An 18813-nucleotide genomic window follows, 5' to 3' on the forward strand; every position below is an offset into this window, starting at 1 on the left:
ATCCAAATAAAGAAAATCTTCAATCTCCGTTGGTCGCTCTAAGAGCCCATACTCTAATTTGGATCTCACACTCAATAGTGATGCCTCTGAAAAACCTACAAGAAGTGGAGTAATGATGCGCAATACCTCAAAAAGAAAAGCTAATCATGTGGGCAATGGAGGAAAAGATTTTGGGCCTAAAGACAATTTAAGGCTATGTTCACACTAGAAAAATTATTTTTCTTAAGAAAGTTCTTAAGAAATTTCTTAAGAGTGCACCTGTGTTAAAAAACGCACCATAAACGCACCTGCGTTTTTGCCGCGTTTTTGGTGCGTTTTTACCGCTGGTTGCTCCCTGTGTTATTGTGCCAATTATATATGGCAAAAAACGCAGTTAGCTGCAGAAAAGAAGAAGTGACATGCTCATTCTTTTTCTTAAGAAAATCTACTGAAAGAATTTTCTTAAGAAAAAAACGCAGTGTGCGCACAGCTAATTTTTTTTGCCATAGGTTTTGCTGGGGAATGTCTGCAGAAAGGTTACAAGAATTTCTCAAGAAAGTTCTGCAGCAAAAACGGACCAAAAACGCAGGTAAAAAACGCAGTGTGTGTGAACACAGCCTAAAGGTAATTAACCTCTCGGTAGAATACTTACTTGGGATGAGATTGAGGTATTACAGTTGGGGGCTATCATTCTCACCTGTGCTAGATTTGACAGATTTATGGCCATTAAGGATATTCCATTGTTTAGCTGGAAACTCCTTTTTAAAAAAAACATTTTGCTAGAGGGGGGCTTTGATACGGCTACCCTTTCTGCACAGGATAGGGAGTTAGTTGAGCTCTTGGAATCCTTGCCGGCCGAACAAGAAAAATCCATTGTTTTTAAATTCCCACAGTCTATTAAAAAGAAATCCTCTGCCTTTCCTCCTTTGTCAGCCTGCCCCACTATAGACCTTTTTTACGAAGTTGGTAATTCAGGATTTACGAAAACTCCCTGAAATCAGATCTCATGATAATCTGAATCAGGGAGGGCGATTGACGAACTGTCCAAGATGGACAGTGGGGTGAAGCAGGCTGACAAGGGAGGCAATGTGGTGGTTTGGCCAACTGCCAAATATGAAGCTGAGGCCTTTAGGCAATTGAATGACCATAAGTGTCACCATAAACTTGATAGAAATACAACTGTGACCTTCAAATCTGATCTTGAGAAAATTTAAAAAGGGCATTTGATGAGAATATTATACTACAAACCGTGTTGGAGGGTTTGATCAATCAGTTCCCTACAACTCCAACTCTTTATTTTTTGCCGAAAGTTCACAAAGATCTTGAAAATCCCCCAGGCATGCCCATAGTTTCGTGTAATAGTTTGTGTGAACCAGCCTGTATATTCTTCTTGGATCACTACCTCAAGCCTTTCGTGTTTGAGCTCCAATCATATATACAGAACATGATTCCACTGATCTTTTGGGCCACCTGCAGGATTTACATCTCGATAAAAACGTAATGATGACTGCAGATATGGAATCATTATGTGACGCCCTGGACTAGCCAGGTCGTCCCAGGTAGTCCAATACACACACACACGCCCCCTCCCCTTAGTAAGGTGACAGCAGCCGAACTACAAAACCCTTGTCACCTCCCTCCGGGTTTGATGTCCACACCAGGGGGGGGGGGGAAACCAGGCGGTTGGCTCCGCCCACCGAGGAGTTCACAGTCCCGGAGGTGGGAAAGACAGCAGATGAAGTTGAGCTTTGACAGTGGAGGGAAGTGGAGTCAAGTTGGTAGGCAGACCTGGGCCCAGGCCTGCCAAAGTCTACACCAGGTGCCAGGGTTGGAGCCCAGTGACCTCTGGCAAGGAGGAAGATGGTGGTGGCCGCCTGCAGGAGCTGGGATTACAGCCAGTGGAACCGTAGACGGGCGGTGGCCCGCCGGTACTGAACCTAGGAACCGGAGCACCAGGAGGGGTACTCAGGCACAGTACGAGGCTCAGAAACAACAGGGCTGAGTCAAAGTCCAGTCCTCAGTCAGTTGATTTAGGACCTTTCCCACATAAGACCCGACTGAAGGTAACAGCCCAACCATAGGGGTAAAGCCACCGCCCAAGCATAGAGACCCGAGGGGCCAGCGTCTGCAGGCAAAGAGGGCTCTCCCGACACATATCAAGCCGGGGAGCGGACTACCGTTGCTCAGGCATAGGAGTCGCGATTTCTACACAAGTGAGGTGCAGGTGTGGCGCCCTGGACACCAACACACCCCACACCCCGGTTAGGCACACCGAAACCAAACACAAAATCCTTGTTGCCTTCCTCCAGGGGCTGATGTCCACACCAGGGGGTGGGCCAGGCGGTTGGTCCCGCCCACCGAGGAGTTCACAGTCCTGGAGGCGGGAAAAGGAGTTCAGATAGAGTTTGAAGTGGAAGAGAGGGAAGTGGTAGTAGAGAAGCAGTCTGAAGGCGGTCCGGGTGTGTGGCCCAGACGGAACAGCAAGGTTGGCAGACGGTGGTGACCGTCTGCAGGAGAGGCTAATTGGAGCAAACTGTATGGACCGTGGACGGGCGGTGGCCCGGCGGTACCGGATCGGAGAGTAAAGAGAAGCCAGCACCATCCGGCAGGGCTTATGGACCCCGACAAGGCTAGGAGTCGCCATTAAATTTGTCAAATCCGTTAGCGAAGGGAACCTCCAGGGTTTCCCAGCAGTCAAGACCCGATTGAAGGCAACCGCTCAAACCGTAGAGGGAAACACAGTCACCGCCAAGGCTACAGTTCCCAGAGCCAGAGCCTGCGGGCAAAAGGGGCTCCCTCAGCCTCCATCCAAGCTGGGGAGCGGGTTACCGGTGGGAAGCCATTGGAACCGTAACACAACACAGGTGCAGGGAAAGGCAGTCACCATCAATCTGCCGGGAGGAGAAACACCGCAGCCGTCTGTGGGACCCGTCCATCCAGCCGTTTGTTTTACCGGAGACTTTGCATTCGTCATTGGCTGAGTGAGTACCACTGTGCCGTGCGTCACAGCGCTGCCCCCGCGACCCTGCACCTCACCAGGCCCCGTAACCCGCCTGCCATACATCCCTACCTCCCTCACCGGGCCCCGGGACAACCAACCCCCCTACCCACGGAGGGGAGAACCAACATCCAAGCTGCTCCCCGTCATCGCTCCCGGGATCCCCGTCCAGAGCAGCGGTGGTGTCACCAATCTCACCACAACCGTGGGTGGCGTCACGGACAATATCCCTAAACTCAAACCACCCCCTTTCACTCACGGGCGAGGAACGCCGCTCAAGTCCCCGGGATCCGGCCCACCGCTCAAGCCACCACCGAGCAGCAGCAGCAGCCGGACCCGAGCAGTGGGTGAGTGCAGCGTCCCCTCCTCCGCCCGCGACACAGGAGAAAGGCGGAAACCACCAACCTGTTAAGGGGAAAACTAGCGTGTTTGTCATAATGAGTACAACAGTGCCTTCAGGCTGCGCACCGCACTAACACCCCAGCACGCATCCATCCCCTCAGCACCTCCCTCGGGCCCCTGGGACCATCATCCCCCTACCCACGGAGGGGTGTCAACACCAAGCTGCACAACACCGTCCCCGGGAGCCTAGTCGATGGCAGCGGTGGTGTTCATCCGTTCACCACAACCCGTGGGTGGAGTCACAAACTGAAATCCCCTACAAACAACTGCGGCTCCGGCCATGGACCTCCCCACTGAAGTCCCTACGTGTGGCGCCAACCCCCTTTCAGAGCGACGTGACCCCCGGGTCCGAGAAGAGCTCGAGCCACCCAACGACGAGCCCCGGGGCGGTACAATTATATACATACATTTTTTATGCTGATGGGATAAAGAGCAGTGGAATTCTATTTGGGCACCACATCTTTGGATAGTGATCAAACTTGTCTCCTGCTGAGATTTCTCACCCACAATTACTTTGTTAAAAGAGCGCTACTATCTTCAGGAGAGGGGCACTTCTATGGGGGAGGGGAGTCTTATGTGCCTTCGTATGTGTGACGCCCCTGCGGTAACCAGGTGTCACAAAGCACGGTAACACCACTGTAACAGCTCGGATCCCACATAATTGTGCCAGTCTGTACACACATCAGTACACTTAAGACCACTTTACACACAGCGACAATCGCTAGCGATGTCGCTGGTGAAAGCACCCGCCCGCATCGGTTGTGAGTCACGGGCAAATCGCTGCCCGTGGCGCACAACATCACTAACACCCGTCACACATACTTACCTGCCTAGCAATGTCGCTGTGGCCGGCGAACCGCCTCCTTTCTAAGGGGGCGGTTCGTGTGGCGTCACTAAGCGGCCACCCAATAAAAGCGGAGGGGAGGAGATGAGTGGCCGTAACATCCTGCCCACCTCCTTCCTTATTGCCGGCGGCCGCAGGTACGATGTGGTTCCTTGTTCCTGTGGTGTCACACATAGTGATGTGTGCTGCCGCAAAAATGACGAACATCGTACCTGCGGCAGCAACGATATTGGAGATTAGAACGACATGTCAACGATCAACGATATGGTGAGTATTTTTGATAGTTAACGGTCGTTCCTGCGTTTCACACGCAATGACGTCGCTAATGAGGCCGGATGTGCATCACGAATTTGTGACCCCAACGACATCTCGTTAGCAATGTCGTTGCGTGTAAAGTGGCCTTTACACTTAGAACCAGGTGACAGGGCTCAGCATTGTGAGCTAACAGGCAGCCACCTGGGGGAGGAGCGAGTGGGGGGGGAGAAAAAAAAAAAGAAAAAGAAGAGGAGAGAGAAGGGAGAAGGTGGTTGAGAGGAGTCTGAAGTGAGCAGTAGTAAGAAGGAGAGAGTTGACAGCAAAGGTGTCAAGACTAGAGTTGAGCGATGTTCGAGGTTCGCCAATTTCATGTTCGAGTGATTTTGGGGGTGCGCGAGATCGAACTCGAATGCGAGCCTTTTGCTAAAAGCGTGACAGCTCGACTTACAATCGATCAGCAAAAAGCCTAGCTAGTTACTAGTCACTGTGATTCACACGATTATCAAATTTCAGCGTATAGTGTCCGGGGGAGGGGGGGGGTGTTTAGATCAGTGCTGCTGGGATAATAGCGATCGCCATTTTTTTTTTTTTCCTAAGCGTGCGTGCAGTGGGGCGGGCCAGGATGTCAGCTAATCACAGACAAGACAGCTAAGTGGTCTTTTTTGCCAGACAAGCAAGGGCATGTGTCATACTCTGTGAATGTCACATGTCCTTGCATTATAAATACGGCCATTTTCCCTCACGGTGCCATTATCTGCTTTCTGCGTGTAGGCGACAGTCACCGCTCACGCAGCTCCTGTCGCCGCTCCAGCTGTGTATGCTATACACACAGCGCTCTAAAGATTAGGGACAGAAGTTTATATCAGCCTTTTTCAGGGCTCATTTCCTCAGGCTCAGAGCCATAGGTGACAGTCAGGTCCGTGGAAATGCTGTATACAGCGTCTGTGTACCTAAGCTCAGGGAATTCCTTGCTGCATTTCACCATTAGGAGGCATAGAAAGTGAGGCTTCCTTTCATGTCCACTGACCCAGAAAACCCAGCCACTGTACCCACTTTTGCCGCGCTATTTTTTCTAGCGAACAGTGCTGAAACTTAGTGGGATCCAAAAAGTGGCTGCTATACTCCATTGTTGTCCCACTGGTGCCAAGCAATTTCCAGTGTCGCGGGCGGAGGAGGGGACGCAGCGCTCTCCCACTGCTCGGGGTCCGGCTGCCGCTGCTGCCGCTGCTGCTCGGTGGCTCAAGCGATGGGCCGGATCCCGGGGACTCAAGCGGCGCTCCTCGCCCGTGAGTGAAAAGGGGATTGGTTTTGGGGATTGGTTGTTCGTGACGCCACCCACGGCCGTGGTGATTGTATGGACACCATCGCTGCTCTGTATGGGGATCCCGGGAGTGGTGGTATGGAGCAGCTAGATGTTGGCCCTCCCCTCCGTGGGTAGGGGGGTTGGTGGTCCCGGGGCCCAATGATGGGGAGTTAGGGATGGTTGACAGGCGGGTTATGGGGCCTGTGGTGGTGCAGGGACGCAGGGGCAGCACTGTGCCGCACGGCACGGAGGTACTCACTCAGCCCAAGGATGAAGACACAGTTCACGGTAAACAAACGGCTGGTTGGACGGGTCCCTCGGACGGCTGCGGTGTAGATGTTCCCTGCAAGTTAGCGGTGACTGTCTCTTCCCTGCACCTAGATACGGTTGTTGGTAGCGATGGATTCCCACCGGTAACCCGCTCCCCAGCTTGGATATGAGCCGGAGGAGCCCCTCGTTTGCCCGCAGGCGCTGGCCCTGAGAAACTGGTGCCTTGGCGGTGGCGGTGTCTCTCCTATACGGTTGGACGGTTGCCTTCAATCGGGACATTGGCTGTTGGGAGACCCGGAGGTCCCCTTCACTGACGGATTTGGCAAATTGTACGGCGACTCCAAGCCTTGCCGGGATCCGAAAGGCCCCTGCCAATGGTGCTGGCTTCTCTTTGTGTACCGGTCCGGTACCGCCGGGCCACCACCCGTCCACGGTCCTTACGGTAGACTCCAATAGGCCACTCCTGCAGACGGTCACCACCGTCTGCCAACCTTGCTGTCTCAGTCCGGGGCACACACCCGGACCAACTTCAGGCTCTGTTGCTGTCACTTTCTCCTTCACTTCAACTCCTGTCACTTGCTCCTCTACCACTTCCTTCAACTCTCAAACTACAACTGCCTGGTTTTCCCGCCTCCAGGACTGTGAACTCCTCGGTGGGCGGAGCCAACCGCCTGGCCCACCCCCTGGTGTGGACATCAGCCCCTGGAGGAAGGCAACAAGGATTTGTGTTCTGACCTTGGTGTGCCTGCAGGGAATGTGGGGTGTGTGGTGGTGTCTTGACCTGTGACCCCTGGCTTGCCCAGGGCGCCACACCAGCACCTCTGCATTCAACCCTCATACACATTTTGCTATGCTATTCTTATAGCAAACAGGGCTGAAAATTAGTGTCATCCACAAAGTGTCTGCTATACTAATTGTGTCCCACTGGTGCCAAGCAAGTCCCGGCACCTCAGCATTCAACCCTCATGCACATTTTGCTAAACTATGCTATTCTTATAGCAAACAGTGCTGCCAGTTTTAGGGCCATAGTTGCATTGTCAGGGATATTCAGTGTTGGTTTAGCTTTGACAGCTGAAGAACCACCTCTGCAATCTACACCACCTCTCAATTTTTGCTACCACATTTTAAGTGGCTAATCTTGTCGCTAAGAAAATGAGTAAGGAATAACGTTTGGAACACCATTCTAAAGGTACTGTCACACATAACGAGATCGCTAGCGAGATCGCAGCTGAGTCACCGTTTGGTGACGCAGTTGCGATCCCGTTAGCGATCTCGTTATGTGTGACACTTACCAGCGATCAGGCCCCTGCTGTGAGATCTCTAGTCGTTGCAGAATGGTCCAGGCCATTTTCTTCAAAGGCGATGTCCTGCTGGGCAGGACACATCGCTGTGTTTGACACTGTGTAACAGGATCACAGTGACTGCTGAGATCGTTATACAGGTCGCTACTGCGATCTGTATTGTTCTGCATCGCTGGTAAGATCTCACTGTGTGACATCTCACCTGCGACCTCCCAGCGACTTATCTGCGATCCCTATCAGGTCGCATCGTTTTTGGGATCGCAGGTAAGTCGTTATGTGTGAAGGTACCTTAAGTCTGAAGTGGGTGCAAAAACCTAAATAAACATCACTATAGGGAGATAAGGTATGCACACCAGTGACTATGCAAGGGGAATACATGTAATAGCAGAAACTGCTGTGTGAATACTGACATGAAAACTCCAATAGCTATATGTAAGAATGAAATGTGAAAAATGGAACCTGCATTACTGCCATGAACATATGACTAAAAAGAAATTTAGCTACTGAATTGATCAATGCAATAGGGCCCCAACACTACGCCAAAGTATTTCTCTACGTTGGGGTCCCTAGCTAGTGTGTGTCCTCTCATGCAGTTAAAAAAGTTAAACTTTGTGTCTTTTTTTAACTGCATGAGAGGACACACACTAGCTAGGGACCCCAACGTAGAGAAATACTTTGGCGTAGTGTTGGGGCTCTATTGCATTGATCAATTCAGTAGCTACATTTCTCTTTATTCATATGTTCATGGCAGTAATGCAGGTTCCATTTTTCACATTTCATTCTTACATATAGCTATTGGATTTTTCATGTCAGTATTCACACAGCAGTTTCTGCTATTACATGTATTCCCCTTGCATAGTCACTGGTGTGCATACCTTTTTCTCCCTATAGCTAAGAAAATGAGAGGCAAAAGGACAGATGCTGGAAAGGGGAACAGGTGTGTTGGAAAAGGAAAAAAAGTTTGTGTCCGTGGGGAAGTTGGCAAAGCTACATTAACATCTGCTGAAGATAGGCCATCTTCCAGCAAAAGTAAGATGTCTACTACTTTCCGTGGACAATCCGATGTGCTCCCTTTTTTACGGACCCAAACAACTGTAAGAAAGGTAGATGATGCACAAAAAAAAAAAGAACATGCTTGAATGGATTTGAAGGGCTCCAACAAGTGCCCTCTCCTCCACTTCAACTACCACATAAAAAAAAAAAAAAAAAGTCCTCTGAGTTGTCATCCCAATCACAATTGCTTTCTCCCAGTTCTCAAGTCTCCACCTGCCCTGCACAGTATGGTGTACCAGAGATGGCTGAGTCTGTAGAGCTGTTCAGTCACACTATAGCCTGGGAATCAGAGGTCTGCTCCCAAGCTACAGTGAGTGCAGGCCAGGAAATTGTCTGCAGTGATGCCCAGAAGCTTTGTGACTCAGATTTAGGCCCTGATGACCGAGTTTCTGAGCATAATGTAGACCCTCATTCCAAAACTGTAACACCTGTTGGTGGAGATGTAACAGGTTGAAAATGAAAATGTACATAAGATAAAACTTGCATGTTTGTTAATGTATATAGATATTTATGCTATAACTTAAATGCCCACTAGGTGTCACTAGAGGCCAGGCGCACTGCTAGACAGTAAGGGGTTACATTAGGTTTCCCTGGTAACGGAGACACAGAGAGACGGTTGAAAATTTCAGTCAGGATCTGAGGGACTGTGCAAGAGAAAGACGGATGTCATTTTTCCGTGTTCGGATTTGTAGGATTGGCTGGGTTTTTTTTTCTTCCTTTTGTGGACTGCTTACTCGTTTTTTCCTTGGAGCTCCTACTGCCCCTGATGAGGGGAATTCATCTGAGTGAATTTTTCTCCAGAAACTGTTTGGATAAAATCATCTAAGAGTGAATCAGAAGCAGTCTGAGGGGACGAACGCCATCTTGAGTGAAGGACTTCAGTGAGTAACAATTGACCTGAGACCGATCGGTGTATAATAGTCAGTCAGGGACAGATAGATAGGATAAGAAGAAGGAAGATTATTCTACAGATTATCTTGAGGCGTTTGCTCTGAACCGGAAGTTATTGGAGGTTAAGCTGTGTTGTGCTGATAATTAGACTATTCTGCCTGTGCTTCCTCACACTGTCTGGGGCAGTGAGGTACAGAATATTGAATAGAGGTACATGTACATATATTTGCTTGTTGCTGACTGTATATGGGAAGGTGGCCGGGTACCCTGATTGCATTGTAAACATAAGGGGAGGTGGTTGTAAGATTATACCCTTGGAGGGATCACGTGCCATTGTCTGTAGTAGTGCACCCGAGTAAGGCACATTAATAGATAAGAGAGGGAGCGGTATATTGGGGGGAAATATAGTCCACTTCATCCCTACAGACCGACACTTGAAGTCCTCCAAGTTGCATAAACTGTCATTGTTTATTCCGGGCTGTTGTGGCCCATACGTTGTAAGAGAACTGTTTTTTTTTTTATATAAAGAAAATTGTTATTCACCATCTTTGTGTCCCTGGGTTTTCCATAGTGCCATCGTATCTTAATAGTCATAACGACTGGCATTCAGTCGTTACAGAGACAATGAGGAACATGCTGATGATGATGAGACTCAGATACCTGATTGGGATGACAACTTCACTATTCAGTCAGGGCAGGAAGAGGCTAAAAGTCTGAGGGCGAGGGAAGTGCAAATACAATGCTTGATGATGAAGTTCTAGATCCCACTTACTGTCAACCCACAGTCAGGCACTCGAGTTCAACAGAGGCAATGGAGGAGGATGCAACTGACGAAGTTACCTTGTGCCTTCCTGGACAGAGTCGGAGTACTGCTAGCACGTCTACAACTGCATCCTCAGCCACCACTCTGCCTCTGAGCACAAGTCGGGGTGGCTCTGCAGGTCGCATGTCCTCTAAGCTTTGCCTAGCCTGGTCCTTTTTTGACCTTGCAAAGGATCTCCCAAATCATGTGATCTGTAAAATTTGTCGAGAATCTATAAGTAGAGGCAAAAAGCTCACCAGTTTGACAACTTCTTCCATGAATAGTCACATGAATACCAAGCATAATACCCAGTGGGAAGCTCACTGTGCTGCAATGCGGCCTAGCGTAGCGGGCCAACCACCGCCTGCCCTTCCAGTGCATCCGCGCGCTCTTCATCTTCTATGACTGTGGGGACAGCTGTCACACCTGGTTTTCCATGCATACATTCCACCACTGTAACCGCAACAGGCAGTTTGCTTGGTAGGTGATCAGTTGGTTTGGAAGGGGAAACAAGTGCGGGTGTACAGCTCTATCAGACATCGATAGCACCAACGTTGGATGAAAGCAACATGTCTCCGCCTGCACTTTCCTCACAAACCTGCATTTTTCCAGGGACACCCTACTCACCATCGTCTCCACACAGCAGCCAGATCTGTCCGTCAGATGTGGACAAAAAAGGTCATTTCCTCCGACCCATGACAAAGCTAAGAGGTTGACTTTATCCCTCTGTAAGCTCTTGGCTACCGAAATGCTGCCTTTTTGCCTGGGGGATACACAGGATTTTCGAGACCTTATGTCCGTCGCTGTGCCCCAGTACCAGATGCCCAGTCGCCACTACTTCTCTAAGAAAGGTGTGCCTGCGCTACACCAGCATGTCGCACACAACATCACCGCTTCCTTGAGAAACTGTGTGTGAACGGGTGCATTTCACCACCGATACTTGGACCAGTAAGCATGAACAGAGGCGTTACATGTCGCTGACTGGGCACTGGGTAACTATGGTGATAGATGGAGAAGGGTCTGTTGCCGTCCCCACGACTTGTGCATCAATCCTCTGTATGTATAAGTTCCTCCAACGCTTCTGCCTCCTCAAACTCATCTGGGTCCTCCATCTCAAGCCTGCCTGGTCAGGCCACCAGCGTTGTAACTGCGCACAAGGAATCATGCACACCTCCTTACTATGCTGGCAGCAGCGCGCAACGGCATCAGGCGGTCTTTATCTTGAAATGTCTTGGAAATAAGAGTCACACAGCGCCTGAGTTGTGGGCAGCTCTGCTGTCCGAGTTTCATAAATGGTTGTCTCCACTCAACCTGCAGCCAGGCAAGGCCGTGTGCGACAATGCTGCAAACCTGGGTGCGGCCCTTCGCCTGGGCAAGGTGACACACGTGCCTTGTATGGCACGTGTTGAACCTTGTTGTCTAGCAATTTTTAAACACACTATCCCGGCCTAGATGGCCTTCTGCACAGGGCACGAAAACTGTCTGCTCACTTTCGCTGTTCAACCGCCGCAGCTGAGCGACTTGCATCGCTCCAGAAGTCTTTCGGCCTGCAGGTTCATCGCCTGAGATGCGATGTGCCGACATGCTGGAATTCGACTCTCCACATGTTACAGTGACTGTGGCAGCACCACCGAGCACTGGTGCAATACGTCATGACGAATAGCCTGGGCCAACGAGATGCAGAGGTGGGGCAGATCACCCTGATGGAGTGGTCTCAGATCAAGGACCTATGCACCCTTCTGCACAGTTTCGACATGGCGACGAATATGTTTAGCGCTGACAATGCCATTATCAGCATGACAATTCCAGTCATTTACATGCTGGAGCTAACGCTAAACACTATTCGCAGTCAGGGGGTGGTTCAACAGGAAGGGGAGGAAGAAGTACATGAGGATTCAGATGCGCAAGGGATAACACCATCACCAAGGTCCAGACATTCATCATCACCAAGGCGGCAGGCATGGGACGGTGGGGGAGAGGGATTAACAAGGGCGCATGGTAGCAGGCAAAATATTGAGGAAGGTGCAGGAGAACATGAAGAAATGGAGGACAAACTGTCCATGGACATGGAAGACAGTGGATGAGGGAGACCTTGGTCACATTTCAGTTGAAAGAGGTTGGGGGGAGATGTCAGAGGAAGAAAGATCGGTTAGCACCTCTATGCCACAAACACAGCAAGGATTTGGTCCACATGGATGCGCAAGTCACATGAGCGCCTTCTTGCTGCACTACCTACAACATGACCCTCAGATTGTCAAAATTAGAAGTGATGATGAGTACTGGCTTGCCACACTATTAGATCCCCGGTACAAGTCCAAATTTTGTGACATAATTCCAGCCATAGAAAGGGACGCACGTATGCAGGAGTATCAGCAGAAGCTGTTACTCAATCTTAGCTCGGCTTTTCCACCAAACCCCAGTGGTGCACGGAGTGAATCTCCGAGTTGTAACTTGACAAACATGGGGCGGTCTCATCATCAACAGTCTAACCGTACCAGCAGCACCGTATCTGGTGCTGGTAACAACAATTTTATTGAATTATTGAGGATGATACAGGAGTATCTCCAAATGAACATCGATGCCATGACTTTGCAACTGGAGCCTTGCTCATTTTGGGCTTCTAATCTTGAAAAATGGCCTGAGCTCGCCACTTACGCCTTGGAGATCTTGTCTTGTCCAGCTGCCAGCGTTGTCTCAGAACGTGTCTTCAGTGCTGCTGGGTGTGTGCTGACAGATAAGCGCACGCATCTGTCCAGTGACAATGTGGACAGACTAACGTTCATCAAGATGAACAAGTCATGGATCCGCAAGGACTTTACTACCCCTGTGTCATCCTGGAGAGAGTAAAGGCTTGTGGATTTGGAATGTGCTTGATGCAAATGTACCTGTCAAGTTCACAACTTGGGCACAAGTGATGCCACTGAAGGGGTGTCTGTGTGGCCCAATTTTTGGAAAAAAGGGAGACTCCGCTTGGAGTCTCCCTTTACATGATTTTAGAAGGGCATGCCATGCCTATATCTGTGCCTCGTCCAGCTGTTTTGTTTTCGCAGGAGTATATGTCCTTGTCACTTTCCCATGTGTGTGTTGTCTTGAGAGTTGTTGGGAGGTATTTTTATGCGTTTGTGATTGCCTCCCATTGTTTTCAATGGGCTTCGAGAGGTTCGTCGAACGGGGCCCTGTTTGACGAACCGAACTCGAACTCTTGGGGGGTGGCTCATCTCTAGTCAAGGCATAAAAAGGAATCTTGAGACACAGAAAAAGAGAAGGAAACTGAAAGGAGAGTGAGGAGTAAGAAAGCCGGCGGAGTAGTAGTAAAGACACCGACAGGACCTGAGGAGAAACATCATCCATTCAGTTGAGAAAGTAGCTGGAGAGTGAGAGATCAAGCTACAGGGACAGTAGAATCCAGTGGGGGTGGAAATCCAGGGCTCCCAGTACTTTGCAAGCACAGGGTGCAGATCCTAGAACAGACCAGGAGTTAAAGCCATCTTTAAAAACTCTGCTAGGCAGGTGGGTTTCCAGGACTCCTCTGTCACCACTAACGTCCGAAGCATCAGCAGCAAAGGGAGGACTGGGACATATTCCCTTAAATAGTCCAAGCTGTCTCCGGCAGATAGACACGAGTGCATTGGTGGGCCAGTGGCACCAGGTCAGCTGGCACAGGCACACAGGACTCGGGTACACCTGGCATCCAGCACGTCCCTAGGAGGGGGGGGGAGGGGGCGAACCCAGCTGTAAGTAAAAGCGACCAAACTTTCTGGGCAGTTATTTCCCTGCGCCTCCACGTTAACTCCTACCTACCCCTGGGGAAAAGCCCTACTCGCGGAGGGCTTCACCATCCATGCTGCCCCAGCCATCCTCCCCAGAGAGGACTGGCAGAGGCAGCCATACCATCCCTGGCCACACACCATGAGTGGTGTAGTTGGACTATTTTTATTATTTTGCTTTTATTTAAAAATGATAGACGGTGCCCCCAGATCCGGGACCCCTCAAGCCACGAACTGGCCGGATCCGAGCAGCTCGGCTGACCCGGGCGCGACATATGCGTGCCTCTTCCTGGGGTATTGGGAGCGCTCTACACAATATCCTGATGACTGCGGTGCATTCCTTATGTGGGTAAGATATATTGATGACGTGTTCATGGTTTAGCAGGGTGAGCAGGAGAGACTTGACATGTTCATGACATCGTTGAATAGGAATGACTCGAATATTAAATTAACTTAACATTGCAGTTCTGACTCCATAAAGTTTTTGGATGTTAAAATAACAAAGGATGATAATGGCTCCATTGTGATGGACATCTTTTGAAAGGGAACGGATGTAAACTTTTTTTGAGTACGAAATCATCTCATCCACCACAGATTATTAACTCTATACCAACAGGTTAGTTTTCAGAGCCCGTCGGATTTGTTCGGATGTTAATTTGTGCGAGGGAAAAGCCTTGGAACATAAAAGACTATTTAAATCTCGCCATTACAGTGATCGTTCAATTCAATATGGGTATGATAGGGCAAAGAGTACACCTAGAGTTGACCTTTTAAAACCCACTGCTTAAAAAAAATAAATAAATAAATAAATATAAAAACGTTTCATTCTCATCCAGAAAAGTGGGGTGAGAAATTAATTTGGTATTACATGTCATGCGAGTGCTATACTAGTGTACAATTTTTTTTCCTTACCTAGCAACCATGTGACTTCTATATGACATCCATATGAAATGCATTTTTTTGTCAGCAATATTCTATATTCATTTACAGGACGATTTACAATGATCTATGCTATAGAATGGTAATATACTTGTGGCGCCTAAAGCCCAAGGGCGCCACAGGACATTTTACCACTTTTCAGGGGTAATATCTACACACACACACACACACACACACACAGACACACACACTATGGCACCCCTGACCTGGTCAGGCACCACTGAGTGGCCTGCCAAACCTGCTGGTGAGGGCCCTTTATGTGCCTCACCAACCTACACAGAGTCCGCAGCTACAGCAGCAACGAGGGGGCCCATAAGTGACAGAAGGCAAGCAGCCAGAATTACTTGGTCCACGCTGCCCGCTAACTGGCCAGAAAGGGGAGAACGGCAGATGCGACTTCCCTCAGTGATTCCAGCAATACTACAAGTAGGAGTCACCTCAAAACAAGAAGAGCAAGGAAGGCGAGTCAGCAGTCACCCCTACATCAGCCGAAGGGATACCTTGTTTCTCCTGGTCCATCATAGCATCTCCCGGGTTACCTCACCCCTGCCATCTGAAAGGGATTAAAAACCCTGAAATACATTGCTGCTTGTGTGCGAGATCTTCTGCGACCTGGGGTACTACACACTTACACTGGGCCCTGGGGCCAGCCTCACTCTCAGGAGGCCACAACAACTGACTGCATCTAACATCAGCCCCAGGCATCCCCTAAAACTGCAGTGGAGGTCTCTCCCTGACCGCAAATACCGAGAGTGGCGTCACGATTCCCATAGAAGTTAACCTGACCTATCCGTGGCCAGAAGATTCCCTGCACTGTGGCGTCCCCGAACAGGACCAGCGCACCTGGGGCGGCACAGCTCGACTAGGGCAGACAGGATAGTTAGCCATCATGGGACTTTCCCAGTCACTAGGACAACTACCGGGGGCGGGCACCACATGGGGTAGAAGTAGGCGCAACCAACACCCTTCAAGCAGAACCTTCCCGGGCACAGCATGGGATAACATCTAGCACTGACAACTGGAGTTAGTGTTTCTCTCTCTTCGTGGGCCCATGGCTTGGAGCAGGAGGCTCGGCCCGAGTTCCGGATGGTAACCGAGGGATACTTCGTTCAAAGACTTTCACGGACACCGGCGGTGACCACCAACTATCCGGGATCAGCTGGAGCCCATCGTGGAAGAGACCGGTATTCTGGGGCAGCGCCTGAACTACCTGTGAGTAAAACACCTGGAACCGCAACCCCTGTCTCTACTTTACAGTCGCCGTCGCCCAGTGCTGCGGCGCCAATGGAGACTACCACTACCCTCCATCATCCTCCCCGGGGTAATCCCGCTTCAACTGTGGGGAGAGACACCATCCTGGCTGCGAGCCTCCCCATCAGCCCCAGAGATCAGCACACGCAACGGCGGCCCATTCCTCACGTACCACAGGTGGTGTCATGATCATAAAAGACTTTCCTAACATCCAACTACCACCTCCATCCTTCCTACCACCCTCCTTTCTGTACTCCTTGGGGCAATGAAACCAGGCCAGGCCACCCCGTGGTGAAGCATAGGATCTGCCCCCCACCCCGTCCCGGAAACTAAGATTAACACATGCCCCGTAAGGCGCTACATACAAAGAAAAAAAAACAAAACACCAGTTGTTACCTGGACATGCGTGTGACTTCAGATTTTTTTTTTTCACTCCACACCCATTAACATAGTTTCTAAGGCAGAAGAAAGATCTCATGTCCATCTAATTCAGCTTTTTTTTTTTAGTGCAGCTGTTATGCCATGTTGAACCAGGGGATAGTAAAAACACAGTAGAAGCCAATCTTCCTGACTCCTAAAGCTGGGTCAACTATCTACCTGTAATATTATGTTATTCATAACCTTCTATAGTGTTACTAACAAGAAAAGCTTCCATTCCTCTCAAATTCAGTGACTTGGCCATCACCATTTCCTCAGGAAGGGGCTTCCAGAGCCTCACTGCTCTTACCGTGAAGAACCCTCTTCTATGCTGGTGCATTGATGAGTAGTGTCCGATAGACGAGTGCAATTGCACCATGCTGTGATCTTTTCTCATCAGTCCCCGAGCTAAGGTAAAACTCACAGATCTGATCTGCCTTATTGACTTTGGTCAAAGTGCAATGTGATTTTTCTCACATTGCACTTAGTCTTATATGCCAGTACCCTTAGTATGTGAAGCACAACGCTATATAGATTTGTTAGAACCACTCGCTTTGTAGGTCATGCTCCATCTCACACCCTATTATCTCCTCTAAAATTATGTTTGGATATCAGGGCTCCATCTAATGATGGGGCATCCCAGTGTCAAGGGCAAAAAGCCCTTCAGAAGAGGAGATTTGACAGCATTTTTTCAAGTCCGGTTGGCTTGCCCCAAATATATTTTTTCACGCTAACCCTTTACATCAACTCTGAAATGTAAATTGGTTATTATTACATTTATTGTACTTGTGAACGGGAAACTCTTGTCATGTTCTAGTAGCTCCATCTGGTGGCTCAGCGCACACTAAAGACCATGGAGCCCATGAGCCACTTCATGATTACGTTTGCACCCTTTGTTTAGTGTTTGATGGTTTTTGTTCATCTTTCATTTGCACCTTGCTTAAAGTCTATTTTATTTGTGTTCCCCTCTTTTATACAAGTTTGTCATTCTGGGCAGGATTAGTGGTTTCCAAAAAGGTTTGGTTGATTCATCACTTGTAATTGTATGCAAGTCCAAAAGTTTTACAACATTGTGGTGCACCATGTATCTTTTAGCGTTAAAAAGTCACACAAAAAAAAAAGAAAACAACTACTACAAATGTGCTTTATCATTCCAATGTAGAAACTTAAAAACAGAACAAAGTTTACCTTGATGCGAACTTCATGATCTTTTGGTGGTGCAACTTCAATCTCCTCAATGGTAAGAGGTTTGTTGGCTCCCCAGCACACTGCCGCCTTACATTTAATAATCTGCAAAGAAAAAGACATTACTACTGATTATGAAAGTCCATTTTACACTGAGGGGGGGGGGGAAATAAGTATATAGTACAATACAAGTGTGTTAGGTTCTGTGCTCCATACAAGTGGATAAAAACAAGCAAAAGTGAAAGGGCACTGGAACTATAGACTTAATATCTTAATGCCCGCAAAATATTTATCAAAGTTTATTGATTACCAAAATTGTCAAAAACAAGACACAATTGTATAGTTTACAGTCTCCACTACAAAGTCCCTCACCAAAATGTGCATATTAATGTCTAGACACAGGGCAGACCCTCCAATAATAAACAGGACACAAAAAAACAAACAAACACATGCATCAAATACACAGAACGGAAATACAGTTATATAAGTAATAAATGCACTGAAACATTATATGAATAACCCTGGTTCTCAATAAAATACCTGTGACATAATAGTAGCTGAGACCCCTATTTCCTGTATTAAAAGAGGAGGCAGAGACCACGTATGGGTACTTGTTAGTACCCCACAAAAACCCATCAACAATGCTGCGGTTCGACATTACACCAGAAAGGAGGTGCTTGTGTCTGGTGGATACATAATAGAGGTGCTCATTTGTGCTGTTGTGAGGGACACATGGCAGGGAATGTGGATATCCTGCGGCGTGTGTTCTAGTGTATAACAAGAACAACCATTCCACCCACATTCAGAGTGTGTTCATGTGTGCTTGGTCTGGCCAGTTGCCAAGCACGCATGAACAGGTATAACAAAAGTGCATGATCCCTCAGTAAGCACAGGAGAAAGAAAAAAAAACTTTAACATTTTTTATTCCTCCTTTCTTTACCCCCCCCTTTTATTTATTATTTAATAAACACATATGGACCCAATTATGGCCATATATGTACAAGTGCATCTCAATAAATTAGAATATTCTCAAAAATTTAATTTATTTCAGTAATTCAGTACAAAAAGGGAAACATATATTATATAGAGTCATTACACACAGAGGAATCTAGTTCTGTGTTTATTTCTGTTAGTGTTGATGATTATGGCTTACAGG

General features: G+C 48.7%; 1 protein-coding gene across 1 annotated transcript in view; it reads right to left on the bottom strand.

The window, feature by feature from the left end:
• Nucleotides 1-18813, bottom strand: part of LOC142291944 (alcohol dehydrogenase 1-like) — a 55554-nt gene that overhangs the window by 24501 nt on the left and 12240 nt on the right. Inside the window, exon 2 of the mRNA XM_075336924.1 lies at nt 17661-17762. Within this exon, the coding sequence (XP_075193039.1) occupies nt 17661-17762 (102 nt within the window). The remainder of the gene's footprint in view (nt 1-17660; nt 17763-18813) is intronic.

The sequence above is a fragment of the Anomaloglossus baeobatrachus genome, chromosome 1 (assembly GCF_048569485.1).
Source record: "Anomaloglossus baeobatrachus isolate aAnoBae1 chromosome 1, aAnoBae1.hap1, whole genome shotgun sequence".
Taxonomy (NCBI): Eukaryota; Metazoa; Chordata; class Amphibia; order Anura; family Aromobatidae; genus Anomaloglossus; species Anomaloglossus baeobatrachus.